The sequence below is a fragment of the Typopeltis vanoorti genome, chromosome 11, assembly GCF_054136105.1.
Source record: "Typopeltis vanoorti isolate ZY-2024b chromosome 11, IOZ_Tvanoo_1.0, whole genome shotgun sequence".
Lineage (NCBI taxonomy): Eukaryota > Metazoa > Arthropoda > Arachnida > Uropygi > Thelyphonidae > Typopeltis > Typopeltis vanoorti.
Window position 1 is genome coordinate 51,264,353 of NC_143559.1, and position 26,687 is coordinate 51,291,039.

At 33.7% G+C, this 26,687-nt stretch overlaps 1 protein-coding gene across 1 annotated transcript in view; it reads right to left on the bottom strand.

Moving 5' to 3' along the window:
* Pez (protein tyrosine phosphatase non-receptor pez) overlaps window positions 1–26,687 on the bottom strand; it is a 350,703-nt gene that overhangs the window by 186,237 nt on the left and 137,779 nt on the right. The window contains exons 9-10 of the mRNA XM_090400358.1: window positions 26,506–26,588; window positions 2,452–2,499 (exon numbers count right to left, since the gene is read on the bottom strand). Coding sequence (XP_090256484.1) covers window positions 2,452–2,499; window positions 26,506–26,588 — 131 coding nt within the window. The remainder of the gene's footprint in view (window positions 1–2,451; window positions 2,500–26,505; window positions 26,589–26,687) is intronic.

Below are 26,687 nucleotides of genomic sequence, written 5' to 3' on the forward strand. Positions count from 1 at the left end.
TTCTCCACCTTTGCAATGAGTTGACTGGTGTTGTACTACCTTACCCCATTTCTGAAGATACTTTCAGTGCAAACTTTGTTTGCTCACACTTGGATAAGGGATTAAACTAAACTTATTATAGTCTAACCAAGTGAAAAATAAACTCTCAAGATTTAAATGTTTAATGAATGAATATGTGCTTAGTTGTGATATAGGGAACTACTATTTGTTTAAGTCAAGTTAGTTGGTATTGTAATTTGAGGTAACTAAGCAATGAGTGTATTGAGAGCTTGAATGTAAATATTGCCTTGCTAGTAAGTAAAAAGGCTTATTAGAGATTACTTCTTCTATGTGTATTGTACCTTTCTGCTTAGAATAAAATGTTTTGTTTTGTAACTACCTTGCCTGTTTTCTAGACAATACACTATCTCCAAAAAAAAATTAGCGAACCTACACGCACATTGAATTTTGGTTAGCCACGACTTGCATTAAGGTAAATTTGTGTATAGTTAAAATTTTATGTTTTCCTCACTTTGACTCTCAAACTATATTAATTCACTCAGAATGGTGCAGTCAATTAAAAAAAAATTAATTTTTTCTGATTGATTTGTGCGAGAGTTGGTGAACTGCATATATAAAATAGACTGACAACTTTAGGTCTGTTTAACGGCAGGGGAGAGGGAACAGATGTTAGACTTGGTAGGATTAACTGGTAAGTGGGTTAATGTCTTATCTGTGAGAGTTGATAGAAGTTAAGGTGCAGTAAAACTTAGGGTAGTGCAAAGGTGCAGTTGACGATGACAAACTAACAAATAAATTATATATGTGAATATATATGAATATTTACAAGGGTACAGAAGATGTTACAGACATTTATTTTACAATGACACAGATGACATTATTAATATATTTTTTCACCAAAGTTCTCTACTACCAATCTTACTAACTTGAGAACTATCATATCTTCTCTTCAGGGAAGATATGATAGTTGCCACAATCCTTCAAACCTGTCTTGATTTGCAAAATTCCACAGGCTACCCACTGATAGATATTTTCAACTATTTAATCATCTCCAAAGAACCCAGGTAACTATATCTGAGCACAGCAGTCCAAATGTGGTCTTATCAAAGCTTTTTAAAGAAGAAGAATAAATTTTTTATTCCTACACACCTGATGTGTAGGAATAAGATCACTTAGTTATCTGATGTGATGTTCCATCAGATATCTTAGTGATCACTAGGTTGGCATTGCGGCCTCTAAACTTTAACTCATTGTCCACTATCACCTTTGAGTCTTTAGCCTCTTCAGCCACTTGCTGCAAATGACCATTAATATAATACTCCATCTGCAAAATGCACTTAGCAACATTAAACTGACATATATTAACATTTGCCCACAGAATCAGCCAGTTTAAGTCGGTCTGCAAAGATGCTGTATCAGATATGTCCTTTATCACCTGACTCAACTTTGCATCAGCAGCATATAATTCGATATCCCCCTATAATTGGACCACAACTGATGTCATTAATATACTAGTTAAACAGCAGTGGTCAAAGTACAGGATATCATAGTTAGCATATCTGCAAATGCTACATTTGAAATTAAGAGTCATAGACTGTGTAAGTGAGTAAAGTCAGATGACCAGTGCATTAAAGAAGATGAAAGTAGAGTTTCTGTTAGACAAAGAAGGTCGGCATTATGCATGGGAGATGGAAATGGATATTATTCAAGTTGGAATTACATCTCCAATCAGCTCCTAACTGAACAGAAACCTAATTAAGAAGCTGATTTCTTCATGCATGTTAATCACTTTTCTTCCTCTTTGCTCTAGGATGATTAATGCAGGCCAACAGTTCACTTGCATTTTTAACTGGAGGTGACCAATTATAAAGTTAAGTGACTGCTTAAGTTATCAGGTGATTTTTGATTTTAATGGTACAGAATATACATTTAGTTCATCATGAAGCTTAAGTAAGTGACAGAAGTTAATGTTTAAAGTTTGAAATGTTACATTCATTTTGGATTTTCATGTTTATAATTTCATACTCTTGTAGTCCTTTCTTTATGTCTCCTATTATTGTTTGCATTTTGTGTGCTTTATGAATAGTTCTGCTGATCGTTTGTGTTATATCATCATCATCAAATTCCTGACAAATACCCTCAGGGAGTGTTATACATCTCTTCATACTTACGCTAAGCAAGTAATGTGGGATTAACATTTATTTTCCATTATCATTCAGCTGTTTTAAATAAAGATGATATACAATAATTTATTCAGATATCCACTACAACAGAATAAAATTAATGAGCAGAAAGACATTTTAGTAATAATATATAACTCAATTAAGTAACGTATATACATATATCTGAATAAATCAGTAATTTTTGAGTTTATATAGTCTACAAATCTGAGCTTATTTTCTTAATAGTCATACACTGCAATGTTTCATTAATAATTTATATCATACTTACATCGATGCTAATCTTTGTTCTATTGGCAATTCTTGTACTGGGACATTTCTGAAAGGCAATATTTTGTTGAATTCATTCTCTGAAACAATTTGAATAAAAACTACCAAATTTAGTGATCTATTCCCTATCAGATGCAGTATTTTATAGATACAAAGGGATTGAAAAAGTGTTCTAATTTATCCCCCCCAATATTGAATGAAAGAAGACAAATTTATTCATTTTTGCTGATGCAAGCTACAATTTTTCAAAAGAAATGTTTAACATAAAGAAAACTTTTCCTTGAGAGCATATGGTCTCAGCATAATCTCCCCCCCACCCCAATATACACAAATATTTTTTTCCTTATCACTTCAGTACTCATTGCTATGGTTACAATACAATTATGGCAGAGGTGCATATTCAAAAATGAATGTCTTAAAAAATGCTTTTCTTCCCCATGAGAATAATAATGATATCTGCAAATGAAGATTAACATTTGGTAAAAATACAGTTATGAGAATTACTTGCAACAGTGATTCCATCCCCCACACCAGATGGTTTGACTTGAAAACTGACTGTATATCTCAATAAGTATTCATAATACTGACCTACAATTTATTGTACACATTGTGCATGTCACTGAAGAGACCAAAGTCTACAATTGCCCATCAAGGTTAGCAACAAGATGAATTTGGTAGAAAGGAAATGTTTGCACATTTATGACAGGTGCATTATTATACAAAATCTGTAATATTCATATCATCGAAACATCTTGCAAAATAGTAACAACTTCATTTTCATCAACAGTTCAGAAATGAATCTGTTAGGAATGAATTCAAGATTCAAGTGATGTATGCTGTTGACAGTATTCTAGTTTGTTGAATGAATAAAAAATCAATGAGATTAGAGTGCAGTAAGGTGGGAGTGTTAAATTTTCTGCAAGTATTATGATGTGTGATGTGGAAGTAGTAGTTCTGAAGGCAGAGGACAATCCAAACATTACTGAAGACTCAATGACAATAACTACAAATCTGGAAAAACATCTTCCATCCTTTACAGGCACTTCTCTGATGATGACTAACTATGAAGTCAACATTATATAGTACTTTCACATAGCAGCAATCTTGTCAAATGATAGCCAGGGTTGCCATCATTTGACAATGTCAGGTAACTGAAAAAACTTAAATATAGTTAATTAAGGCAATCATGCCAGTTAAGCATCACAAGATATCAGATGAACATGAACATTTTTAAAGTATATGCTGAACACTGTAAACTATAATCTATTAAAGGGCATTCTACAAAATATCAAAAAATGTGAATTAGCTAAATTAAATTGCACAGTAAAAAATAACTCAATTCAATGAAGTCTTATTTTACCTTTTCTACTCCCATAATATCCTAATAATAAACAATGCCATGGAATTAACAAAAAGAAGGATGAAAGAAAATTGGCTGAAGAAACCCTTAACCTTCTCAGAAAGAGAAGAGAAATGAAAAGAGATCTAGACAAGATAAATAGAATAGAATTCTTGGAGCTATATGAAACAATAAGGAAAAGGATGACACAAGAAATTAGAATGAAATCAGCATTACAATATAAAACAACATGAATCTAAAAGAAGTGAGAAGAGGGCTGTCCATAGAACAAAATAAATTAATACCCTTAAAGATGAAATTGGAATACTAATTAAAGAAAAAGAATAGAATTCTTCTATGCTAAATTATATGATTCCAAAAACTTAAATCAATAAAAAAAAAGAAGTAATATCTGAAATGGAAGAGGAAAGAATACACCCCTGATGTTTTAAAAGAAGTTCAGTATGCAATGGGTATCAGGTGAAGATGAGATTACTAACTGAAGTTCTGAAAACCGGTGGTGAACCAGTATGCAATGGGTATCAGGTGAAGATGAGATTACTAACTGAAGTTCTGAAAACCGGTGGTGAACCAGCCATAATCATGTTAAGTAAAATTCATACACTCTGTCTAAGACAGAAGAGAATACCAAAGAGATGGAATAATGCTATCCTTATTACAGTTTTTAAATATCCCAATTTAAAATTTTACCACTCAAAATTAAATTACCACCCTATCAGTCTCCTTCCAACAATAACAAAAATCATTAACAACAGAATACAAAACTAGATTTCTCCAACCTGCAGAACAAGCAGGGCATGCATGCATGCATGCATGCGCGCGCGCGCGCACACACACACACACACACACACACACACACACACACAAGCTCAGTATAGAATGATTTGAATATGCTTGAATTGTAGGCATTGGAAAATGGCTGTAAGTTCAATGTTAATAAATGTAAAGTTTATCAGGCTGAGAATCTTGGAATTTTAGTAGATAGCAAGTTGAAGTTCAAGCACCATATAGCAAAAATTGCAAATACAACTCAATTGCAATGCTGAAACAAATTACAGGTAAAGATAAGGATGTCATTTTGCATCTATACAAGGCCTTGATAAGACCTCACTTGGATTATTGTGCACAGGTCTAGTCTTCTTTCCGTGGTGATTCTGATACAGTGAAGAGTGCAAAGGAGAATGTTAAAAATGATATCAGGATTGTAGGATACTGATTATGAAGACAGATTGAGAATTTGTAAACTGCAGACACTAGCAAACAGGAGAAAGACAGGTGATATGATTGAGACTTATAAACTTCTGAAGGGGTTATACTGGATTTCAGCTGATGGAATTTTTACTTTTATAGAGGGTAGGGAAAGGACAAGACAAGAGGGCATCCTTGGAAGCTGAGAATCAATCGGTCAAGAAAGGGATGAGACTTAGAATTTTCTCTCATAGTAGTGCATGACTGGATTGCCACCAGATGTTGTGCATGCAGGTAGTGTGAATAAATTCAATAACAAGTATGACAACGACATGTGGCCTCCCTTGATGACTTCCTGACTCCTTAGAGATCTCTCATAATCATAAAAATAATAAATAAATAAATCCAATAATGGCTTTTATTTTCCTATAGGGAGTATGCAAGGGAATTTTAGCTAACTTTTGGAGAAGAGGAGGCAAAGTGTGAGTTCCAGTCAATTTTCTTCATGACTGCACATGCTTTTTTTTATTCGTTATTTTAAATATTTTTTATCTACATAACTTTCTACAATTGTTCATTTGAACTCTAAAGTGTAATATCATATACATCAACTGCAACAGACATGAGCTAATATACACATTTGGTTTATGACTTGTGATTCATGTTTTGAATTTAGTTAAGTCTTTCTCCCTGATGATGTCTATGTAACATTGGATGAATTATATTGGAGTTTTTGAATAAAATTCTATATAATTTTTATTACATGTGCAAGTGATGAAAATTATTTTCACATGCTTAGTGCACATGTTCCATTAAAACCATTTATTTTAATAAAATCAACTTTTGGATCTAGTGGGTTTAATGATACTAGCATCGACAGGGTCAAACAAATATAGAGTTATTCCATCTTCAACTATTCAAGAAGAGGTTAACTTTATAGATATTCTTTATGTCTCAGGAATCTTCCAGTAGATCACTAAAATACTTATAACTATTGACCTTCAAGTTGCATACAGTTCTTGTCTGGATTTTTTTTTTTTTTTTTTTTTTTTTTTTTTTTTTTTTTTTTTTTTTGCCATAGTAGCATTTTCTGATATTTATCAAATCTTTTTTTAACTAAATGGCTTATCTTATGCTAGCCACTGGGAGATCTGTAGATGTTCTTTGTGAGGAATATATGCAGCAATTTTATTAACTCATACCTCTATGGTGAGCATCATCAAAGAATAGGAAAAACACTGAAAGGATGTTCAATAATGAAGCAAAATTACATCACACAAAAATAAAAAAAGTTAAAATGGACCCAAAACAACAAATTAACACAATACACTACATGTATCCAATATCACATGCGAGAGTTACTGTTCAGCTGGGTGGCATATTGCCTATCATACTAAAACTTTGAGAAGTTCAAACAACAACTCGAGTTCAAAAGACAAGATAACAAGTGGTTGAGAACAAGTTTTTGATGCACTGTTCACAAACAAATAATTTTCAAAACTTTCTTAAAGAATTTATGAATGTGACTATCACATATGAATGTACAGCGTTTTGGTAAATAATGTCATGTTCATTTCTTGAGGAGCCACTCAATTTCTGCACTCTTTTCTTCTATATATTTTTTGGATATTTTTAAAATCAGAATTTAACAGTAAGGATATAATATCTACATTTTTAATTTTTTCTTAAAAAAAAAAAAAATGGAGGCGAGAGAATAAATTAACCTAATTTGGGAAAGCTAGCAGATATTGAATTATTAGAGCCTACACAGAGAGGCTTAGACATTGGCAATTTAACAGTACTCTCATCTTATATTTGATACAAGTAAACTACTCCATAGTGCAAACTAAATAAGATATTTAATAAGTTAACTGACTGATTTTAGCAATTCCAACCAGTATCTTCAAAGTTCAAGCAAACTACCATGATACACGGGCAATAACAATCATTGTTAGAAAAAATTCAAATATTTCTAACATGAATGCTGGATAAAATTTACAGTTGCTGAGTAGGAGTTGGTCTTAAAATTACTGTCTCCCAAATTTCAGGTAAATTAATTCAGCCATACTTGTGGTTAGGGGACTGTTTTATTGTAACAGCTGACTAAAAATAGTTTTTCTTAATTATGGGAGCAAATGCATTTCTTGCATTTTCAAAAGAAGATGTTAAAAGCCTTTCCTGTCTGTCCACAGTAAGCTAAGTTAGAGTACAGTGCACTTCATCTAGATGACACTGTCATAAATTTATCTGCACTGTTCCTTACAGAAAACACAATCAGTACTCTTAGTTGAGGTCATAACTTTGCTATCACACCAAGCCAAGCATCTGAATTAGAAATTATAATGAATACTAAACATGGGATATATGATCTACCTCATACAACAACTAACAATAATCATCGATGAAGCCAACATCCTGACCAAATGAAAACTATCTAAAATTAATATGCCACAGAAAGAAAATTGTTTTAAACTTAATACAACAATAAGAAAACACATATAATAAGTAAACTAATAAGTAATGCTAATGTCATTATGAATGAAACAGAATACAACAAAAAAAATTCAGATTCTTCTAAATGTTAATCCTACTTACCAATTATAGATTAAAATCTCAATAATAATCAAAAGAAATAACTGAAAAAAAAAAGTTCTCTGTGCCTAAAGAAATCATTAGCAAGCTGAAATTCTTTTGTGTCAAACCTCCTCGAATTTTATGGGGTCTCAAAAAGTCAAGAAATTTGTCAGGTTATTTGCTTCCCCTTAATTCCAGTAATTTCAATCTATATTTAAAATTTCAGATACCTGAATGTAAGTATCTGACTTCTCTGCTTACTATTGTACCACTCAATTTAATAAAGTTCTGCTTCCTCACAATGTTTGAATTATTTAAATTTACAGCACACAGGTAATTTTACATGGAAAATAAATATTTACAAATACATGGAAATGTAATAGTTTCCCCCACTTCTTTGCCTAATATCTAAACAGAAAACTAAGAGAACAAAGCACTTGACAATGCAATGCTCAAACTTTTAGTGCTACACAGACTGTGAATTTGTCATTTGGAACCACTGACCAGATACATTAATTTTAATGTATCTGGTCAGTGGTTCAAGCAAACTAAGCAAACACTTCACAATGAAAAAATAATCAAACCACTGTTTGTCTTTTCTCGAAAAGTTGATCTCGCACTCATCTTATGACTTTTTTTTTCTTTTTTTTTTTTTATGTTTGGAGAAAGCCAACACATACCCTGGAAGATATATAAACACTCACACCCAAGCCCAACAATATGATATCTTTAAAACACTACCTCACAGATCCAAGACTATTTGTTCTGATGGCAAAACTATTTTCACAAAATTCAACTATCTTTATATATTTTTAGTCAATGGGTGTAAACCTTATATAGAATAGATAAAATACTTTGTCTCCCATTTCTTTTCCCCCAACACAAGACTACGGTGTAACTATTCCTATATCAAGGATAAATAACATCTGATAAGACAGCTAAGCAACTAAATAAATATAATCTTCGCACTATGTTCAAAGTGCAATTCAAATTAGCAACTCTCATCTGCACAACAAAGGATACTCTTCATCCCTTATCACATTTAGGAGTAAGTGATGTGCTTTCTACCTGTAACACTTGGCCTTCTATGGACAAACAGTAAGATCTGTTAGCATCTGCCAGAACACAAGGAACATATTTGCTATCATCATTAAGGCAAACTAGGACTAGTAGACAACACTTTGGAGAACCTCTTTCAAACAGGATAAAAATGGAAAGAAACTAAAGTGCTATATAAAAGCTGTTAGAAATCTGAGAAACTATTTTTATTCAGAAGCAGCAATAAAAAATTGTCCTATCTTCAACATGTGTGGGTTCATTAATTTATCTAAAATATAGGAGAGAGTCATCTTAAGATCAACTAAACAATAGTGCACTTTTATTATTTTTTTTAACATTAGAGAGTACCAAGTTAAGATTTCAATTGTTATTGCCTCTATATCATGACAAGTCATTTGTACTCTGAAAACGATAGTTTGAAATCCAGTGAAATATCAGTTATATATAATATTAGGGGGGGGGGGAATCTGCTACCCTGACACCCCCCCAAAGTTCGTAGTTGGTGTATCATACAAGTGTTATAACTTTTGGTACATTAATTGAATTCTTATAGAAGTACTACCACTCAACAGATCTCTTTGAATAATGCACATATGTCACAGACATAATGATAATTGTCATGAAAACAACAGAAATATCAACAACCAGATATTCAACTACTCTGAACAATTTCAAAGGTTCTTAAACTTTCTCAGTTCATGGGGGGGGGCCTTAGTGTCTCAGTAATTTTTTTATGGCAGTCCTAGACCAAAAGAAATACCCAACAGTTCCATTTATTAAGTAGTTAAGACCAAACTATTTAATAAGTATTTGTTCCCTAAAAACTTAGTAGTCATTTAGATGCCACATCAATGGTTAAACAGTTTGAAAACCACTGCTGTATTGTATGTAAATTATTCAGAGCTTGCATGTGCAATGCATATTCAATCACACTGAAGTTAAGTAAATTTTGTTTTTGAACCAACCCTGGGTTTTTCAAAACAAGTTGATGAAAAATTTCCTCTATCACACATGGTCATTCCCATTATAATTCCATTTTTGTACAAAAAAATAAAATAAAATAAAAACATTGAAAATAATAATAATGGATTATATAAAGTGACCTCCAATGATAAGTCTCTGAAAAAGAGCGGCAAGTTGTATTGCTTATATGAATTCAAACAAAAAACTAACCACTGCAAGTTACTTTAAAATAAATAAAAAAAAAATTAACACTTTTTTCCATTTGCTTTGTATACTGTTGTCATGATGATAACATAAATAATAATAATACTACTACTCACAAATCAATAAGACCATACTTGTAATGCAAGAATAAATTATTTTTCATTAAGGGTTAAGACATGCTAATTATCAACTTATGCTTAAATGATAAAACTTAGTCCCACTACAGTAAACGATCTGGCTGAAGGTATTTTAATGTAATGACAACTTATGATAAAAATGTTAACCATGATTCCAATTAAGCATATAAATATCAAAATGAAGAATTATGTATATATCCCACACGAGGTCACAAGAGCTATAACACAACAGTGCCATGTGTGGACAAATAGTTAAAGAAAAAGGAATCTATTAACAAATTTCTTGAAAAGATGAGGGATTGCATTCATTGGGGAAAAACAGCATGGGAAAGGCTGTTCCATTGAAGAGAGGAAGATGAAATGAAAACAATGAGGAGTTTGAAGTTGAACTGTGTACTGATGATGAGCAATAGTTATTGTTCTTACACAATTACAGGAAAATTGAGGATTGTAGTGGCTAGTTTGATAGAGCAATTGCCCATGAAATTACATACAGAAAAGAATGATACAGAAACAGAGTGCTTACGAGAAAGTGACTGGAGGAAATCTGTGAGAGAGGGGGATCACCTACTGGACAGATTACCCATTTCTATATACATTCAAGAATTCTTAGGGGGGGGGGGGAGATGGGGTGAGTGCATGCCCAACCTAAAATGTGAGGACAATATTCTATGATCAGTCAGATTTGGGATATATAAAGTTTTAGGAGATGAGCAGGAGAGAAGTAGGTTACTGAATGAACAAGGATAACAAGTTTTTTGGGAGACTGGAGGAGACTAACAATGTAATATTTTTATGTCAGGATAAGTTAAATGTGAAAGTCAACCCAAAATGGGAAACTCATCTTGAATGGAAGTTAAAAATAAAAGAGAGTGAAGTAGAATACTAGACAGAATGTATTTTGATAGCTATGAAATCTACTACATTATCTTCACCTTGTTTGAAAATGGTAAGGAAATCAGTGTTTTAAGACATTGGTCATGGAAGCTTTTCAAGCTTGAATCATCTGAGTAGTAAAAGGTTTCTCAAATGAAGAAGTAGGATGGAGAGTATCATCCTTTCTTTTATCAGTAAAACCATGAATAGGATTGGAAGTTAGAGAGGATTGTTAATGTATAAGACAAAGGGCACAGTCAAGAGTATAAAACCCTGGAGTACTACTCCAACAGTAATAAAGAAATCTGATGAGAGAAAGCCATCCACCATGACAAGCAATGAATAATGAGAGAGAAAATTGGCAATCCAAATAACAGGCACAAGACCTCAATGCCAGGCATGATTAAATGATTTGGAAATATCAAGAACAAACAAAAGAGTTCTGCCATATCTTAACATGGCTTATGTCTAAAGGTGAGTAAGGCTAGTAAGGTGTGTTATAGAACACGAAAGGCAGAATCTATATTGAAGATGATCAACAACCAGCTTTTTCACTACTGGAGGTCCATCAGTTAATTACTGCTCACCAATATGGATTCTGCCAATCTCATTCTACAGCAATGAAAGTATCTGAGAGTATTAAGGCAAGGACAATGAGATGATTGTTTGATAGCTGACTTTTGTCTCCCTTTTTTAGAGGTGGGCTGGATAAAGACTGACTCATTTCCATAGGTAGATGTTATTTCAGCTTATATAGTCAATACAGGTGTTAATTCTGGAGCACAAGTTTTCAGCATCATTGGAGGTATGCCACCTGGACCGAGAGACTTATTATCAAGACTAATGATATTTTTTCCGATTCTTTTGGAAAAAAGACTGAGGTGCAAGGTGTGAGGTGCTTGTGGTATTGTTTCAGGTGATTTGCCTAGGTTGCCAAGAGTCTGCCTTATCTTTGGGTGATTTTATCATAGTAATATCAGAATATGAAAGAGGAGTGGAAACAAGAAAATGCAGAAGTTAAGCCCAACATTCACAGAAGGACCAGAAAGCAGGAATACGAGTTGAACTGCAGGTAAGCTAACTCCATTTTGGCACATGAAATCTGCTTCAGACATGATTTTTCTTATGCTTGGGCTGTGTGCTGCAGTGTAGGCTGAGTGAGAGCTGAAGTTTTTGATATGAGCTATTGAAAATATCTATTAATCAGGGACTGCAAAGGCATATTTTTTAGAAAATCAGGCATGGGAAAAGGCCTTCATTTTCCTATTATCTGGTCAGAACAGATGTTTGGATAAAGCAGAAACAGTAATCAGATCATAAAATACAAGACCCAGAAATTCCATGCAGTACTGTTATAGTGCCACAGGGTATGAGGCTGAGAATGGCTGGAAGAAGATCGATCTGTAGGAAAGCAGATATGGATAAGGTAGTGTTGCTGAGTGAGAGAGAGAATAGATGTCTGGGTATTTGGAAGAACAGCCAGTTAAGAAAAGATTTCAAGTGTTAGACGAATGATTTGGATTTCTAAATAGTAAGTTAACTATTTGTGTTAAATGATTATTGTTAGTGAATAATTCAGCATTGCTTCTAGTTTGATCTTTAGAGAAGAGGAGCCAGTTTGTGTTATGAACATTAAAGTCTCATTAAGAAGCTAGCCTCATGGTATGGATAGGCATCAAATGATAGATAAATTGAGGTAAAGAAATCTTGAGCCAGAGCAGATCGAAAATTGAGGATTGCAAGGTTTAATAATCTTTGGAAAGGATATCTGATTTGACAAAAGCACATATTCCCTTTTTTTATGAATGTCATCATGCAAGATATGGATAGGATTGCTGAGATGGATTGTATACACAAAGGTTGTCAAACTGGGTTCAGTTAAGAATAGCAGACTGGGTTTTATGCCTGCAAGTGATGATGTATATCAATGTTTGTACAGATGCTCCAGATGTCAGTGAATTAAAAATGGAAGTGTGCTTGCTTGCTTGTTTTTTTTTTTTTACTGGGTATAATTCTTTGGTATAATTTTGTTACTTTTTTTGGGGACATTTAATGCTTGCAATGATACTAGTATTTGATTATCTTTCATAAGTATTGGAAATCTGTAGGGCAGAGACATGCAGCAGAGATGGACTCACACATATAATTTCCATGCTGGGAGTGTCCAGCATGGAAATTATTCTTGTCAGATGTCATCTCCTTCCAGGAGGTTGACTACCATGAGCTTCCACCACGTACGTTCAAGGTCTCATTTTGTAGGGATTACAAGCATTAGAAAATATACTTGACAAAGGTGTAAGCAAAGTTTGTGCATGAAGTATCTTCATGACCAGGCTACTTGTATATACAGGATGTTGACTTAAACATTAATTGTCTTAGCATCCCATAATGCAAAGCAATTTCAGACATGTATAGTGCTGTACATTATGGGAAGAGTCACTACCTAGATTCGCTTCAACCTTTATTTTGAGATGAAAAAAGTAAAAAGGTGTTCGTCATAGGCCTAGAGTAGTTAGTATAGGGGTACAAGAGAGAGAGCCCGATAGTATTAGGAGAAAGAACATATAGCTAGATAGTATGAGATATAAAAAACGGCTCCAGCTCTTTTATATTCATATAGCCAAAAGCTATCAGTTTTCCTTTTTCATCAGTCCTGTGCAGATGAACCAAAAGACCAATTGAAACTTTATTTTGAGATCTCATCATTTGGAGCCACACCCAGGAGGATACTAAGGTTGAATTGATAAAGAAGTCATATAATTTCCATATACAGGTAGTAAAAAGGTGCATCACCTGATTATTAAAACATTCTGGATAAGGGATAGTCACAAAAAGTTTTTTTTTTTTTTTTTTAATTTGGTTACAAAATAAATTATATTTGAAAATAAATATTCTTGCTTAATCTTTGTTCAGGTAAAAGAAACAAAGTCGGCATGCATTTTCACAACTAGGCTGCTTGTAGGTAGAAGTTGGCAACTTTACATCACTTGCCTTAGTAAGGCAATCAATAATGTGCTTGTAGACAATGTATTACTGCAGTACAGATAACATATTGATGTGAAGTCAACATCCATTATACACAAGTAGCATAGTCATAAAGATAATTCATGTGCAAAATTTGCTTAAACTTGGATAAAAGATTAACCAAGAATATAATTTCTTGTCAAGCATGATTTACTTTGTAACCAAGTGGAAAAAAAAAAAAACTTTCTACAGATTCCAAGCATGATTATCACAGTGCTTGCTCCTTAATACTTTTACTCTCTCCAGGCAATTTTATTAGTTTTTGCAATTTAAAAAAAAAATTGTTTTGATCTTTTTTAAATATGATGTGCAGTGACACTAGTATCTGTGTGGTTGTCTGTCATGGTGTGTTGAAAAACTACAGTGTAGGGATAAAAAGAAGAGATGGACTTGTGCACATAACATCTATTCAGGAAATGTCCAGGCTCCAAGCACAGTCCAGGTATAGCATATCCCCCCCCCTCAATACACTTGGGTTTGTTGAGGAAACTGCTTTACTACTGTACCCTCAACTAGAGGAGGTGCTCATTCCCTAATTTATTAACAAGTGTTCATCCTGCTCACTAATGCCATCACCTGCATTGCACATGAGAACAAATTGGAGATGGAAAATATAGCAGATAAAAATTTTTTTAAAAAAAGGGCATAAATATATAGATGTAAGACTAACATTCAAATTATATGATCATTAATGAAATAATTTCACAGTACAGCTGTTATTAAATCTGATTAAGTCAGTACCTATTAATACTAACAAGATCAAGAAAATGCAACTAACAAAAAGAATATGTAGAAAACTAAAACTAATCAAAATTAGGCCAAATTACCTTGAGTATGTAGAAGATAAAATTCCATAATAGCACATTAGTGCTTTCTTCTGTCAAAGTGCCAAGGTATGCTGTTCATATAAGAAAAATGTATACATGCTCATGTCCCATGAAATGGAGAAGATTACCAAACAAAAAATATTTATTGTAGTATGTGTAAGAGAATGCTGGTTGTGTTATTAAAATTAAATTTTGTAGATGATACACAAAGCAGGCAGAAGAAAACATGAAAAAAGAAATAAAAATAGATCCCTGCTTGAAGAATGTGTAATGCATCAGAAGCACAGAGGAATTTTTTCTAGTGTAGGCTTCATATAATTAAATAATGAACATAAGCTTGTAATTAAATATCAATTTGCAAAGCAACTTGTTGCAGAAAATCAACTGGTTACAAAGGTTGTTACTAAAGTTTCCTTATTCAAATGGACTATGCACGCACACACGCACAGCAGACATTAATTTGTACAACGTAGTCTCATAAGAAAAGTCCTCAAGCAAGGCATCAAGCTAAAAAGAATGTTTGCTTACAATGCAGAAACCAATTACCTGCATATAATTCCATAAACTGATTTCAACACCAGATTCTCTTCAGAGAAAAACCTAGTTATGAACAGAATAATCAGTGCATGGAATGGAAAAACACATATAATCCAGGATTTTAAGATTTAAAATTTTATTTCCAGTACCCATGAAAGACTGAGAACCTAACATATGCAAGAAATTTCTGTTCCCCTTGAATGATTTCAAATCATAATTGTGTAGAAACACTAATGCAGGTAGTCTATTCTAAAAAAAAAAAGCAGTGTAATATTCCTTTGATGAATGAATCACAGACATGTAAGATGGTATAGAGCTGTAGGTGAGAAGTAGTATCTGGAGCAGAAGAGGAAGCTTATAATTCTGCATGCTAAGGCAAATATGCAAGAAAAATTTGTAGTTATTCAAAAAAAAGGGAGATCTCTTTTTGATACTTATTTCAATACCACACCTTGCAGGCAAGCTTACTAGGCTCAGTGGTATTGAAGAAGTATCCTTCCCAGTGATCGAGGGACAGAGCTTTGCTGTGGTGCTTGTGTAGCATCTGGGGTAGCTCTGGCATTCCACTTCTGAGAGCAGTCACTGCTTGCTGGTGAGTGGACATTCATTTGTGGCTTTGTGGTGGATGGGGAGCTCTGGTGCCTAAATCCAACACCTCCTGAGAATGAATACTTCTTCGTCCTCTTGTTTATTAGGAGGCCCTCAACAGGCCACGACCAGCAGAAACCATAGAATCATTAACAGAAAAGCAAAGTAAGAAACAAAGCTATAGCAAAGTCCAAGCTGCAACAAATACATCACTCTTCCCAATAATACACTCAACAGGTAGGCATTCAATTGGAAAAATGTCACTCTTCTTCATGCAGAAGGGTTGGCAGGATCTTCAAAAAATGCAAAGAAACTGCATTCAGGAGATGCTTATTGAATCAGCTACAGTAGCACAATCAGAAAAATTACTCCAGACAACATCTATTGGGAGAATACTGATTAGTATTTTCAAATGATCCTGGGCAGGCCATCTTGCTAAAATGAGAGGCCAAAGAAATGCAAGACTACCCATACTAAAACTGCAAGATGTAGTACGCCCACACTTGCAAGAGCGTCGCTCGGCGACTTGCCAAGAATAGTCGATTCATGCTGAAGGAGTGAAAGAAATTAAGGATGTACCAATTGGTCGGCAATACGTGAAATTACGTGCTTTCTTGTCTGTCACTGCACTAGTAGTAGCTTGATTTTTGTTGATGCATTTTTGCATTAATTTTTTTATTATTAATTTGTATGATGGATCCAGTACAATCAACAAGTTCTGGTGTTAAAACTTTCAGTAGCTCCTGAAAAAGAATATTGAATAATGTGCTGACATTCTGAGAAAAAAGAATTGTTAGAAGGCAGTCTCCTTGTTCCCCTTTCTCAAGTGATAAAATGTGCAAGAGCAATTGCAGGCATATAGGAGTCGAATGTTAAAAGAATTTGTAGGGAATCAAAAGATGAAGGCAAGCCAAAAAGCTTACCTTCATCTTCATGGCCGAGAAAAAAAGTGCCAACTGTTCTGAAATTGATTCCTGTGCTGAAAGAAAAATAATTTCCTTGGAAATAAGAAACTTTAAGGAAAATACTTCAAAAAATCGGATTTTGTTTCAAAAAGTCCCAGGATAAAGGAAACTTATCATGGAGCGAAGTGACATTGTTTTATCTAGAACACAGTATTTGAAAGCAATACATTTCAAGGAGGAGAAAAGACCGATTGTGTATATAGATGAAACTTGGATTGACAGTAATTTAACTAATGGAAAATGTTGGCAATCTAAAGAAGAATGTGAAGTGCTACAAAAACCGGAAATGCCTTGCGGCGCATAATAATTTTGTGTGTAGGTGGAGAAATGTTTTTTTTTAACCAAATTCAAACTTACTATGCAAAGCCAATTCAACTACTGGAGATTACCATGGGCAAATGAATTCTACGATCTTCGAAAAGTGGGCAGAAGAAAAACTGATTCCAAACCTTCCTAAAAATGCTGTTGTTATAATTGATAATGCTTCATATCACTCCATTCAATTAAACAAAGTTCCAAATTGGTCTAATAAGAAGCACGTTCTTATGGATTGCCTCCCTGCAAATAACATTTCTCATTCCCCAGATATGCGAAAAACTGAATTACTTAACTTGGTCAAAAGAAACTCGCCCACAACTAAACTATTTAAATTCGACATGATGCTCAAAGAGCATGGTTTCCTAGCTTTGAGGCTACCACCATATCTTTGTGATATTAATGCTATTGAGTATGTTTGGGCAGAAGGAAAAATTTCATTCATCATCGCAATGTAACTGGGGATATTGATATGATGAAACGTTTTAAGCTTTTAGAATAGGCGATTGAAAGTATTACAGTTCAAAACTTGGGAAAATATTGCTCTCATGTCACCTCATTGGAAAATATGTATTGGGACAGAGATGGAATTATCGAAGAATTATGCGAACCTTTGGTGATCAATTTAAGTGAAAGTGATGCTGATTTGGACACCGATTCAGATGACTATGAAAGTTAAAAGCATTTGATAATGGTATTTTTTTTTCAAACTTTTTTTGCATGGTTTTGTTAAGAGTCACAACAAGTCATAAATAATTAATCGGTTTAAGACATTAAAGTGTCTCAGTTCTCTCAAGTGTAAGTTAAGAATATTTAAGTTCATTTGAAAAAAATTTCTGTTTTTCTGTATAATTATTTTATGTCATAATGTTTTAATTTTGTTAATACTATACGTACATTTCTTCCAACTGTTATACAAGCAAAATAGTTACCACTTTAAAAACTACAATGTTCATAAAAGAAAAGCTAAATTTTCTTACCTGTAATAATAAACAAACTCATCCCAGAAGACGAATTGATTACCCTATTATCAGAATGAATTCTCCTTCTTGTGAGATGCGCAGAAGTGTCAAAGGGTCTTGCATCTGTGGGCGTACAATACCTTGTCTTGTCAATTTCTTCTAGCATAATCCCACCAACATAATATGCCACTGAATAACTCATTCCACTAAAATGCATAGCTTAGCATTTACTAACACTGAACTGAAGCCATTTTCACATGCCCACAATTCCGGTTTATTCAAATCATTAGGATGCAGAGGAGCTTAACCGAATTCAGGAGTGCAACTCCTGAATACCTTTTATCTTTCCATATATCTTCTGATAAATCCTTTCCAATGTCATTAATGTAAAGAATGAATAACAATGGATCAAAGTACTGATTCCTGGGGTACTCCACTGGTCACCTTAAATAGACTCACAATACCACCTCACCTACACACCACTTTAATCAACCATCCTCTTATCCAAACTAGTGGTTTATAATCCAATCCCATATTCTTCAACTTATGCAGCAGCATTCCATGTTGAATCTCCAAAGCTATAGCAAAGTCCAAATGTATTGTTATGTGTCCATTCTCCTTTTCTAACCATCACATTATTATGAAATGTGAGAATCCTGCCCAAAAATGAGATTGACAGGTTGAGAGTTAGACATATCAGTCTTTTCACCACCCTTAATGTGCAATGGTATTATCAAGCATTCATTTCACTCCAGTGGATTCTTCCCCAGGATTAGACTCAAATTATACAGTCAAGTCAGATAAACACTATTTTAGTGTTTGTGCTGACATCCTATCAGTACTCATTGCCGAATTCACATTCGGTTTATGCAACAGCTCTAGTATCTTCTCCTCATACATCTAAGTTTCTTCTTCCAGTGCAGAGATAGCAATGAGGTTCAATGTTAATATTCTACTTTTGAGAGAAACTTGTAACATGAAATTAACAATTATCAACATGTTATCACAAGAAAAGTATATTTAATATATTGCCAGATATTTCAGTTTGAAAATAACAAACTATCATCAGTGGCTTGACAGGAAACAATCATTTACAAGGTAGAATACAAATAATCGATCATTCAAAATTAGAATGAGCCGTGTGACGTTACATCGCTAATCATGATATCATTTCACTGAAGAAAGGTAAACATAAGAGTGCAAAAATAAATAACATGTATAAATTTACAATGTCATACAAAAAGCTTAATTTATAAAATCATATTAAAAGATATCATTAGACAGATTTATTATCTAGAAGATATTAATTAAAAAAAAAAAATGTATGTGTTATTCGGATCAAACTTTCCCATATTTTTGACAAGATATGCATTCATTCTGGTTCAAGTTAGAGCGTTGAAGTAAGGCCTCAGCACTCTCTTTGAATAGCTGTTCGAATTTATATTGACATCTGTGTAGAAGACAAGTTTCAGACCAGAGGATATTGTGGTTTGTCTCTATTCAGTGTTGTGCCAATCCAGAGTTATCGGATTTGCTGCGAAGAATATAAGATTGATGTTCTTGTGTTCTTTTCTCTATAGAGCGTCCAGTTTGTCCAAAGTAAGAAAATGGCAGTCAGTCACATGGAACTTGGTATACACCAGGAAGAGACATAGTTGAGCGTTTATCTTTAGATGATGGGAAATAGGTAGATATTTTATTGATAAGAATATAAATACCTGTTAGATCATATTTCTCCAGAATTCTTGAAATTGGTTCTGAAATTCCAGAGATATATGGGATTGGAACTAGACTTATAGATTCTTTGTTGTTTTGGTTTGGCTTGTAGGATTCGAACAGATGTTGTGTAGTTCTTTCGGAGAAACCATTTAATTTCATATAATGTTTGATAGCAGAAAGTTCTTTCTGTAACTGATGGGGAGTTGAACAATTACTTCCAGTTTGTTGAATTAAACATTTTATGATTCCTGTCTTTTGAGAAGGATGATGAGCAGATTGTTTGAGAATGTAACGTTCAGTAAAAGTAGGTTTTCTGTAAACAGATGTTGTTTTGTTAAATTACCTGATGGCGAGCGGAAGAGAAGGATGTCTAAAAAGGATAATTTGTTACCTTTTTAAATTTCCATGGCGAACTTGATACAAAGGTGTAAAGTACTGATTCTGGATAAAAAGGAAGGTAAGGAATCTCATTGTGAGGTCACACTGCAAAAATGTTGTCTATATATCTAACCCAGATGGGTATATAGATGAGAAAAGGATGTCTTCTAAATGCTCCAAATAAAAGTTGGCTAGAGCAGGGGAAAGTGAACTTCCCATGGCAGTTTCTTCTACTTGTTGTAGAATTTGTTTTGACACAAGAAATATCTGGATCCGAAATTTTTTAGCCAAATAAGAAACTCAAAGAGTTTCATTCCGAATATAGAAACTATATAAAGTTCGGCGATTCCAAGCATAAGCAAATACCTGGAGAGCAGCACCTGACCCATATGGTAGTGCAAACTGAGGCAACTCATAGAAAGGGTGGAGCAAGCTCCGATCACTATTCTTGGTATTTACCCATAATGCGAACTTAGCTCCTAGGAACTGTATTACTGTTCTACATTATGAGAGAAGGTCACTACCCAGACCGGTTTCAACCTTTATTGAGGTCTCATCAGTGAGTAGGTAGACCTAGTTAATCAACCTAGACCTAGTGATCAAAGCTTGCTCCACCCTTTCTATGAGTTGCCTCAGTTTGCACTACCATATGGGTCAGGCGCTGCTATCCAGGTATTTGCTTACGCTTGGAATCGCCGAACTTTATATAGTTTCTATATTCGGCATGAAACTCTTTGAGTTTCTTATTCGGCTAAGAAACAATATGGGATGCAATATCCCTTAACTTATAAAATGTCTCCTTACAACCAACTGATCTTATGGTGAGCTTCGATGTAAAATCTCGTATCAACACCCTTATCCTTTACACCTTATTCTAAAGTTTCTTTGAGAGGTACATTTGTGAATAGAGATTCTACATCGAAGCTCACATAAGATCAGCAGGTTGTAAGGAGACATTTTATAATTCATTTAAGAAATCAGAAGAGTTTTTCAAAAAAGAGTGAGATTTGCCTATATGTGATTTCATCAAGTTCACTAGATATTTGGCTATGCGGTAAGTAGGTGAATCAATACAGTCTACAAGAGGATGCAGAGGAATGTCTAAATTGTGGATTTTTGGTAGACCATAAAACCTAGGAGGTCTTGCAAAATGAATTTTTAACCTTTCCATGGTGTCTGCATCTAAACTTATAACTCCATCTAGAAGGGAATTTAATTTCTTCAGTTGCCTGTTAGCGGGGGTCATGATCCAGTTCTTGGTATGTTGAGAGATCTCGTAGTAAAAGAGACATTTTTCTTTTGTAATTTGAGGAATCCATAATTACTGTCGCTTTTCCCTTGTCTGCTTTAGTGATAACTGTTGCATCTTAGGGAATACAAAGATTTGTTAGATGGGAGAAGCTTGGCTTTAAGTAGTGTGGATGTAACTTCTAGGCAGAAAGTATTAGCCTTTTCACTGGAGAGGTGAGATAAGTTTCATTCAATGTTAAAAAGGAAATCTAAATATGGAATCTTTTTAGATACTATAGCGAATTCATGTCCTTTTGAAAGGATAAGTGTTTCACTATTCGTTAAAGGGCATCCGGACATGTTAATAACCCAATTATCTGGAACTGGAAAGGCTTGATTTGTCTGACAACAAGGACATCGAATTTATTTAGATGTCGATTTTGTTTATTAAATGAACATTGCAGAGAGCATTTAGCCACATTAAGAACTGTGTAGGAAAGTTGTGGGTATAAATTTGCAGAGATAAAAGTTTGGAGATCAGCAACCTAGCAAATGATAATAGCAAGATCATGTTTAGCTGCTATGAGTTGATTGCAGAACACAATCTACAGGAACACAAGCTGATGTTCCTGTAGATATGAGCTCCTGGTGATTTAATGGTTTCTTTTATCTTAGCGAAGTTAGGAATGATCTTATTGTCACTACATTTTTTAAGAAAAATAATCCTCGCTCATAGCTTACCTTGTATATAGATAATTTACTGGTCTTTTTGGTAAAGCTTTCCCTGTGTATGAACAGAATTCTACTTTTGAGAGAAATTTGTGACATGAAATTGTGGAATTATCAACATGTTAGCACAAGAAAAGTATATTTAATATACTGCCAGATATTTCAGTTTGAAAAGAACAAACTATCATCAGTGGCTTGACAGGAAACAATCTTTTACAAGGTAGAATACAAACAATTCATCATTAAAAATTAGAACGAGCAACGTGATGTTATATCACTAATCACGATATCATTTCACTGAAGAAAGGTAAACATAAGAGTGCAGAAATAAATTACATGTATAAATTTATAATGTCATACAAAAAACTTAATTTATAAAATCATATTAAAGATATCATTAGACAGATGTAGTATCTAGAAGGTATTAATTTTAAAAAAAAAATTAATGTGTTATTCAGATCAAACTTTCCCATATTTTTGACAAGGATATGCATTCATTCTTGTTCAAGTTAGGGCATTGAAGTAAGGCCTCACCGCTCTCTTTGAATAGGCGTTCGAATTTATATCGACATCAGTGTAGAAGGCAAGTTTTAGACCAGAGGTCGTTGACTAATTTTGATAGTAATATATCAGAACACAGAAAGATAAGTAAATAATTATTTATTGACTTATTACTGATATTTCGCTGGTTTTATAACCAGCATCTCAGAGCACAAAACACAGTACGCAAGACTACCATATGGTATAATAATGGGACTAGTTTGAAAAATTGTAGCAACAAATCAAAGACTAAAGTCCTAATTAGGCACCCCCTATATAAAAAAAAAAAAAGAGAGAGAGAGAAAGTAGGTAGTAGTTATGTCTTAAGATGACAATCTCCCAAATCTTAGGCAAATTTATACAACCATATTTGTTAAGATTCGGAGTATGTTTCAAGGATTCTGTTGTTTCTAAGAACATCTAAGACAGTCTAAGGAGAGAGAGTTAATTCTGTCTGGTGATGTGTATATTACTGAGGATGAGGGATGGTGAGCTGAGATCCCTTTTGGAAGAGAAAAGGCAAGACTGCATTTTGGTAGCAATGAAGGTGACTAGGTTATCTTTGCTTCACTGAAGAATGGTATGGAGACCAGTGTTTAAGACACTGGTTGCTGATGATATTGATTTAAGGGATGCCTGAGAACTACATGGTTTGTCAAAGGAGTAGGATGAGTGAAGATTACTGTATCATTGGCAAAGCTATGGATATGATTTGTAGTGACTGAGAGTAGGTCATTTATGTATAAGAGAAATAGGGTAGGTGAGAGAATGGAGCCCCGAATTACCCCTGCATTGGTGGCAAAGCTCAAAGATAGGATGCCGTCCATGATGACATGAAGTGAACGGCCAGACAGAAATTTGGCCATCCAGTTACAGAGAGTGGTAGGTAGACTGAAGGAAGGCAATTTGCAAAGCAGGCCTTAATGCTAAACATGATCAAAAGCCTTGGAAATGTCAAAGTCAACAGCACACGTTTTCTGAATAACTCCACACACATCCAAAACCTCACAATTATTCTTTCCCCACAGCCTATACATAGAATTGTTTGCTACCAAGCCCTTCTTTAATTCAGCCTTATCACATCTAGGTAACATACTATTTTCACTTTCTCAGTCTTCACTCTTGCTTCTTCCAGCAATCCTTTCATGCTCTCTCTTTCATATTGCATTTATCACAAGACAAATCATTTTTTTTTCTACCAGAACCACCATTTCTTTTGTACTTTTCTATTACATTTTTGATTTTAGCACTTAGATGAATTATTGAGGAATTTCTCCACTGAATGTTCTCCCAAAGATTTATACACGTGTACTTGAGAAAATGCTAAGAAAAATTATAAAGATCAAAATTGGTAATGAATAAGCTGTTCAAGTCCAAATAGTAGATGTTAAGTCTAGATTTATTATTTATCACTTTGTGATAAATAATAAAGAAATCAAAGAGAACATCATAATAAAAACACACATGACAAAGTAACCAAGGGAAACTATTCAAAACACTAGAGTGATATATGACTAAATGTCACGATTTTTTGCAAATCAGCTGTGAGAAGAATTGAAGGACATACAGCAAGATGGCTTGATGTTAAATGAAATACAATGCAGGGCTGTATCTCATGCACTATATCCATTGTTCTTTATATGCACCACATCATTAAGTGATGTTAAGGTCAATATTTAAATAGGAGCTATTACACTTAGTTGTTTAATCAATGCATAGTATACCCTCTTATATAAAAGTACCACTTGAAATTTAAGAGTCTACATTCTCAGCAGTGAACCTAACAGAACAGGTAACACATTTCAGCTATTTCGGACAGAGTTCTTTTAGTGATGAGAGCAAAGTAAGTATGGAACTAGATAAGTGAATATAATTATTAAAAATTTATTATATAAAATATAATAATATTTTTTATAAAATTATATTATTATAACGGGTGCCTCAGTGGAGTCAGAAGACTCATCATGGTAGACCCTACATTGACACCTTAACCATTATTCACACAATACCTATCATACATCTACTTAAACTCATTCAAAGAAAAAGCACTCACAACCCCTCTGGCAATGCATTCCACACATTCACTACCCTCCAAGCAAAAAAATCTAGTCCTAACACCTTTGTTAACCACACTGTTACACAGTTTCCAGGTATAACTCCTCATTCTGTCCCTTCCTGCACTGTACAGTATCAATCTTGTGCCTATCTAATGCTTTTTGGAGCCCACAGATCTTCATTCTATCCTCATAGGAAACATTCTACAGATCTGCAACAATTTGTCACTTGCTTCTGGATCTTCTCCACCACTTCTCCATCATCAAGGAATCTAGGTGACCAGATTTGTATGCAATAGTCTAGATGTGGCCTTATTAATGCATTATAAAGTGGAACAATAACTTCCCTATCCCTACCTGTCTGTGTGCTCTTCAACAACCATGTAATATGATATGCTGTTTTGGCCACCTTTGCAATACACCCTCTTAAACTTCAGTTCTCTATCCATAATCCACTCCCACCCCAAGTCCTTTGTTTTGTCAACTTCTTGCAGTTCAATCCATCAATATAGTACACAGCATGTGTTAATTTATATCCCATATAAATGGAACAAGAGAGAAAAATCAGCCAAAACACCAAGCTAGTTATAAACAACCAGAAAATATTTGTTGCCAGGTGTAAGGCTACTACCCTACTTATCAGAGACCCACGTAGCTTAAAAATCTGCTCTGTTTGTTCTAGAGCAGGGTTCCCAGATTATCTAACCGTAAACCCACTTAAGGTTTTGTGGGTAGATTCAAATTAAAATAATAATAATAATAATACAATACAGTACTGAAACCAGTTTTAACATGGATCTTAGAGAGGGCTTAGAACTAAATGTTCAAAGAATGGAGATGACAAATATGAGAGCCGAGAAAAAAATTGGAGAGCGGACAGGTGGCATCAAATCAATAACAGAACCATTTTAAAAATGAATATAACAAAAGCACTTGAAATCAGTAATATTTTAAGAATATGCAAACAGAATAATCTAAGATGGCATGTTGGTCAATTAGACAGAACTAAGAATTTAGTAAAGCAAGTGTTTGAAGCAAAAATGGTATGAAAAAGACCCAGATGATGACTGAAATTAGGTTGGTTAATGTAAATTGAAGATCTTTTAAATAATAGACCAATTTGGAAGAAAATACTGATAAGAAGCTATTCAAGAAATTTTTGTGTTGAGCTATCATAATATCTGATACAGTCCTTACAAGTAGACACTAAAAAATGATGATCATCAATGAGTTTAGTTAGCTGTTGTTTAAAACTTATTAAACATCAGCTAAGTTTAAAACAATTTACAAATATGAGGATAAAACTTATTAGTTTATTTTACAATGCTGATGACACTGACAGAGGTCGGCAGCAAATTAACCACTTATTTTAGCTGTTAAAATGATTTAATCCTGATTAGTGCAGTTTTTTGTACAATAGTTCAGATGGTATTCAATAATTAAAGTGTATGAGTATCCATGGGGTTTCTCTCAAAATGTAATTAAAAAACTTTATACTGGGAATGGTTATGCAAAATTGATTATCTCTATATAAAATTTAGGAATCAGGGCATAACTAATGTTTAAAAGATCACTAAAGATATATAAACTCTGATCCATGACATATAAATCACACTTTTCTTGTGATGGTATACCCTTGCTTAACAGACATTTTATGAATAGACTTTCCTTTCTTGGGAGTATTCAGTATAGTTTATAAGCAAGAAGCCTTTACATAAAATTTCATATCAACAATTCGTACTCTATTTTTATGTGGACATTAAGAGAATGGTAAATATTATTCTAAATTTTTATGTTAACTCTTTAAAAAAAAGTCAAAACTTTACCTGACTAATGGTTCATTTTTTGTATAAAACCTATGCTGCTGTATGCACATTTTCCATACATATTTGGCATAATGAGAATCTTCCTATACAAATTAAAAATAAATAAATAAAATAATAATAAGCAAGCATTTTATGACAAAACTGTTGAAGGGAAACATAACATTAAATATTTAATACTGAAT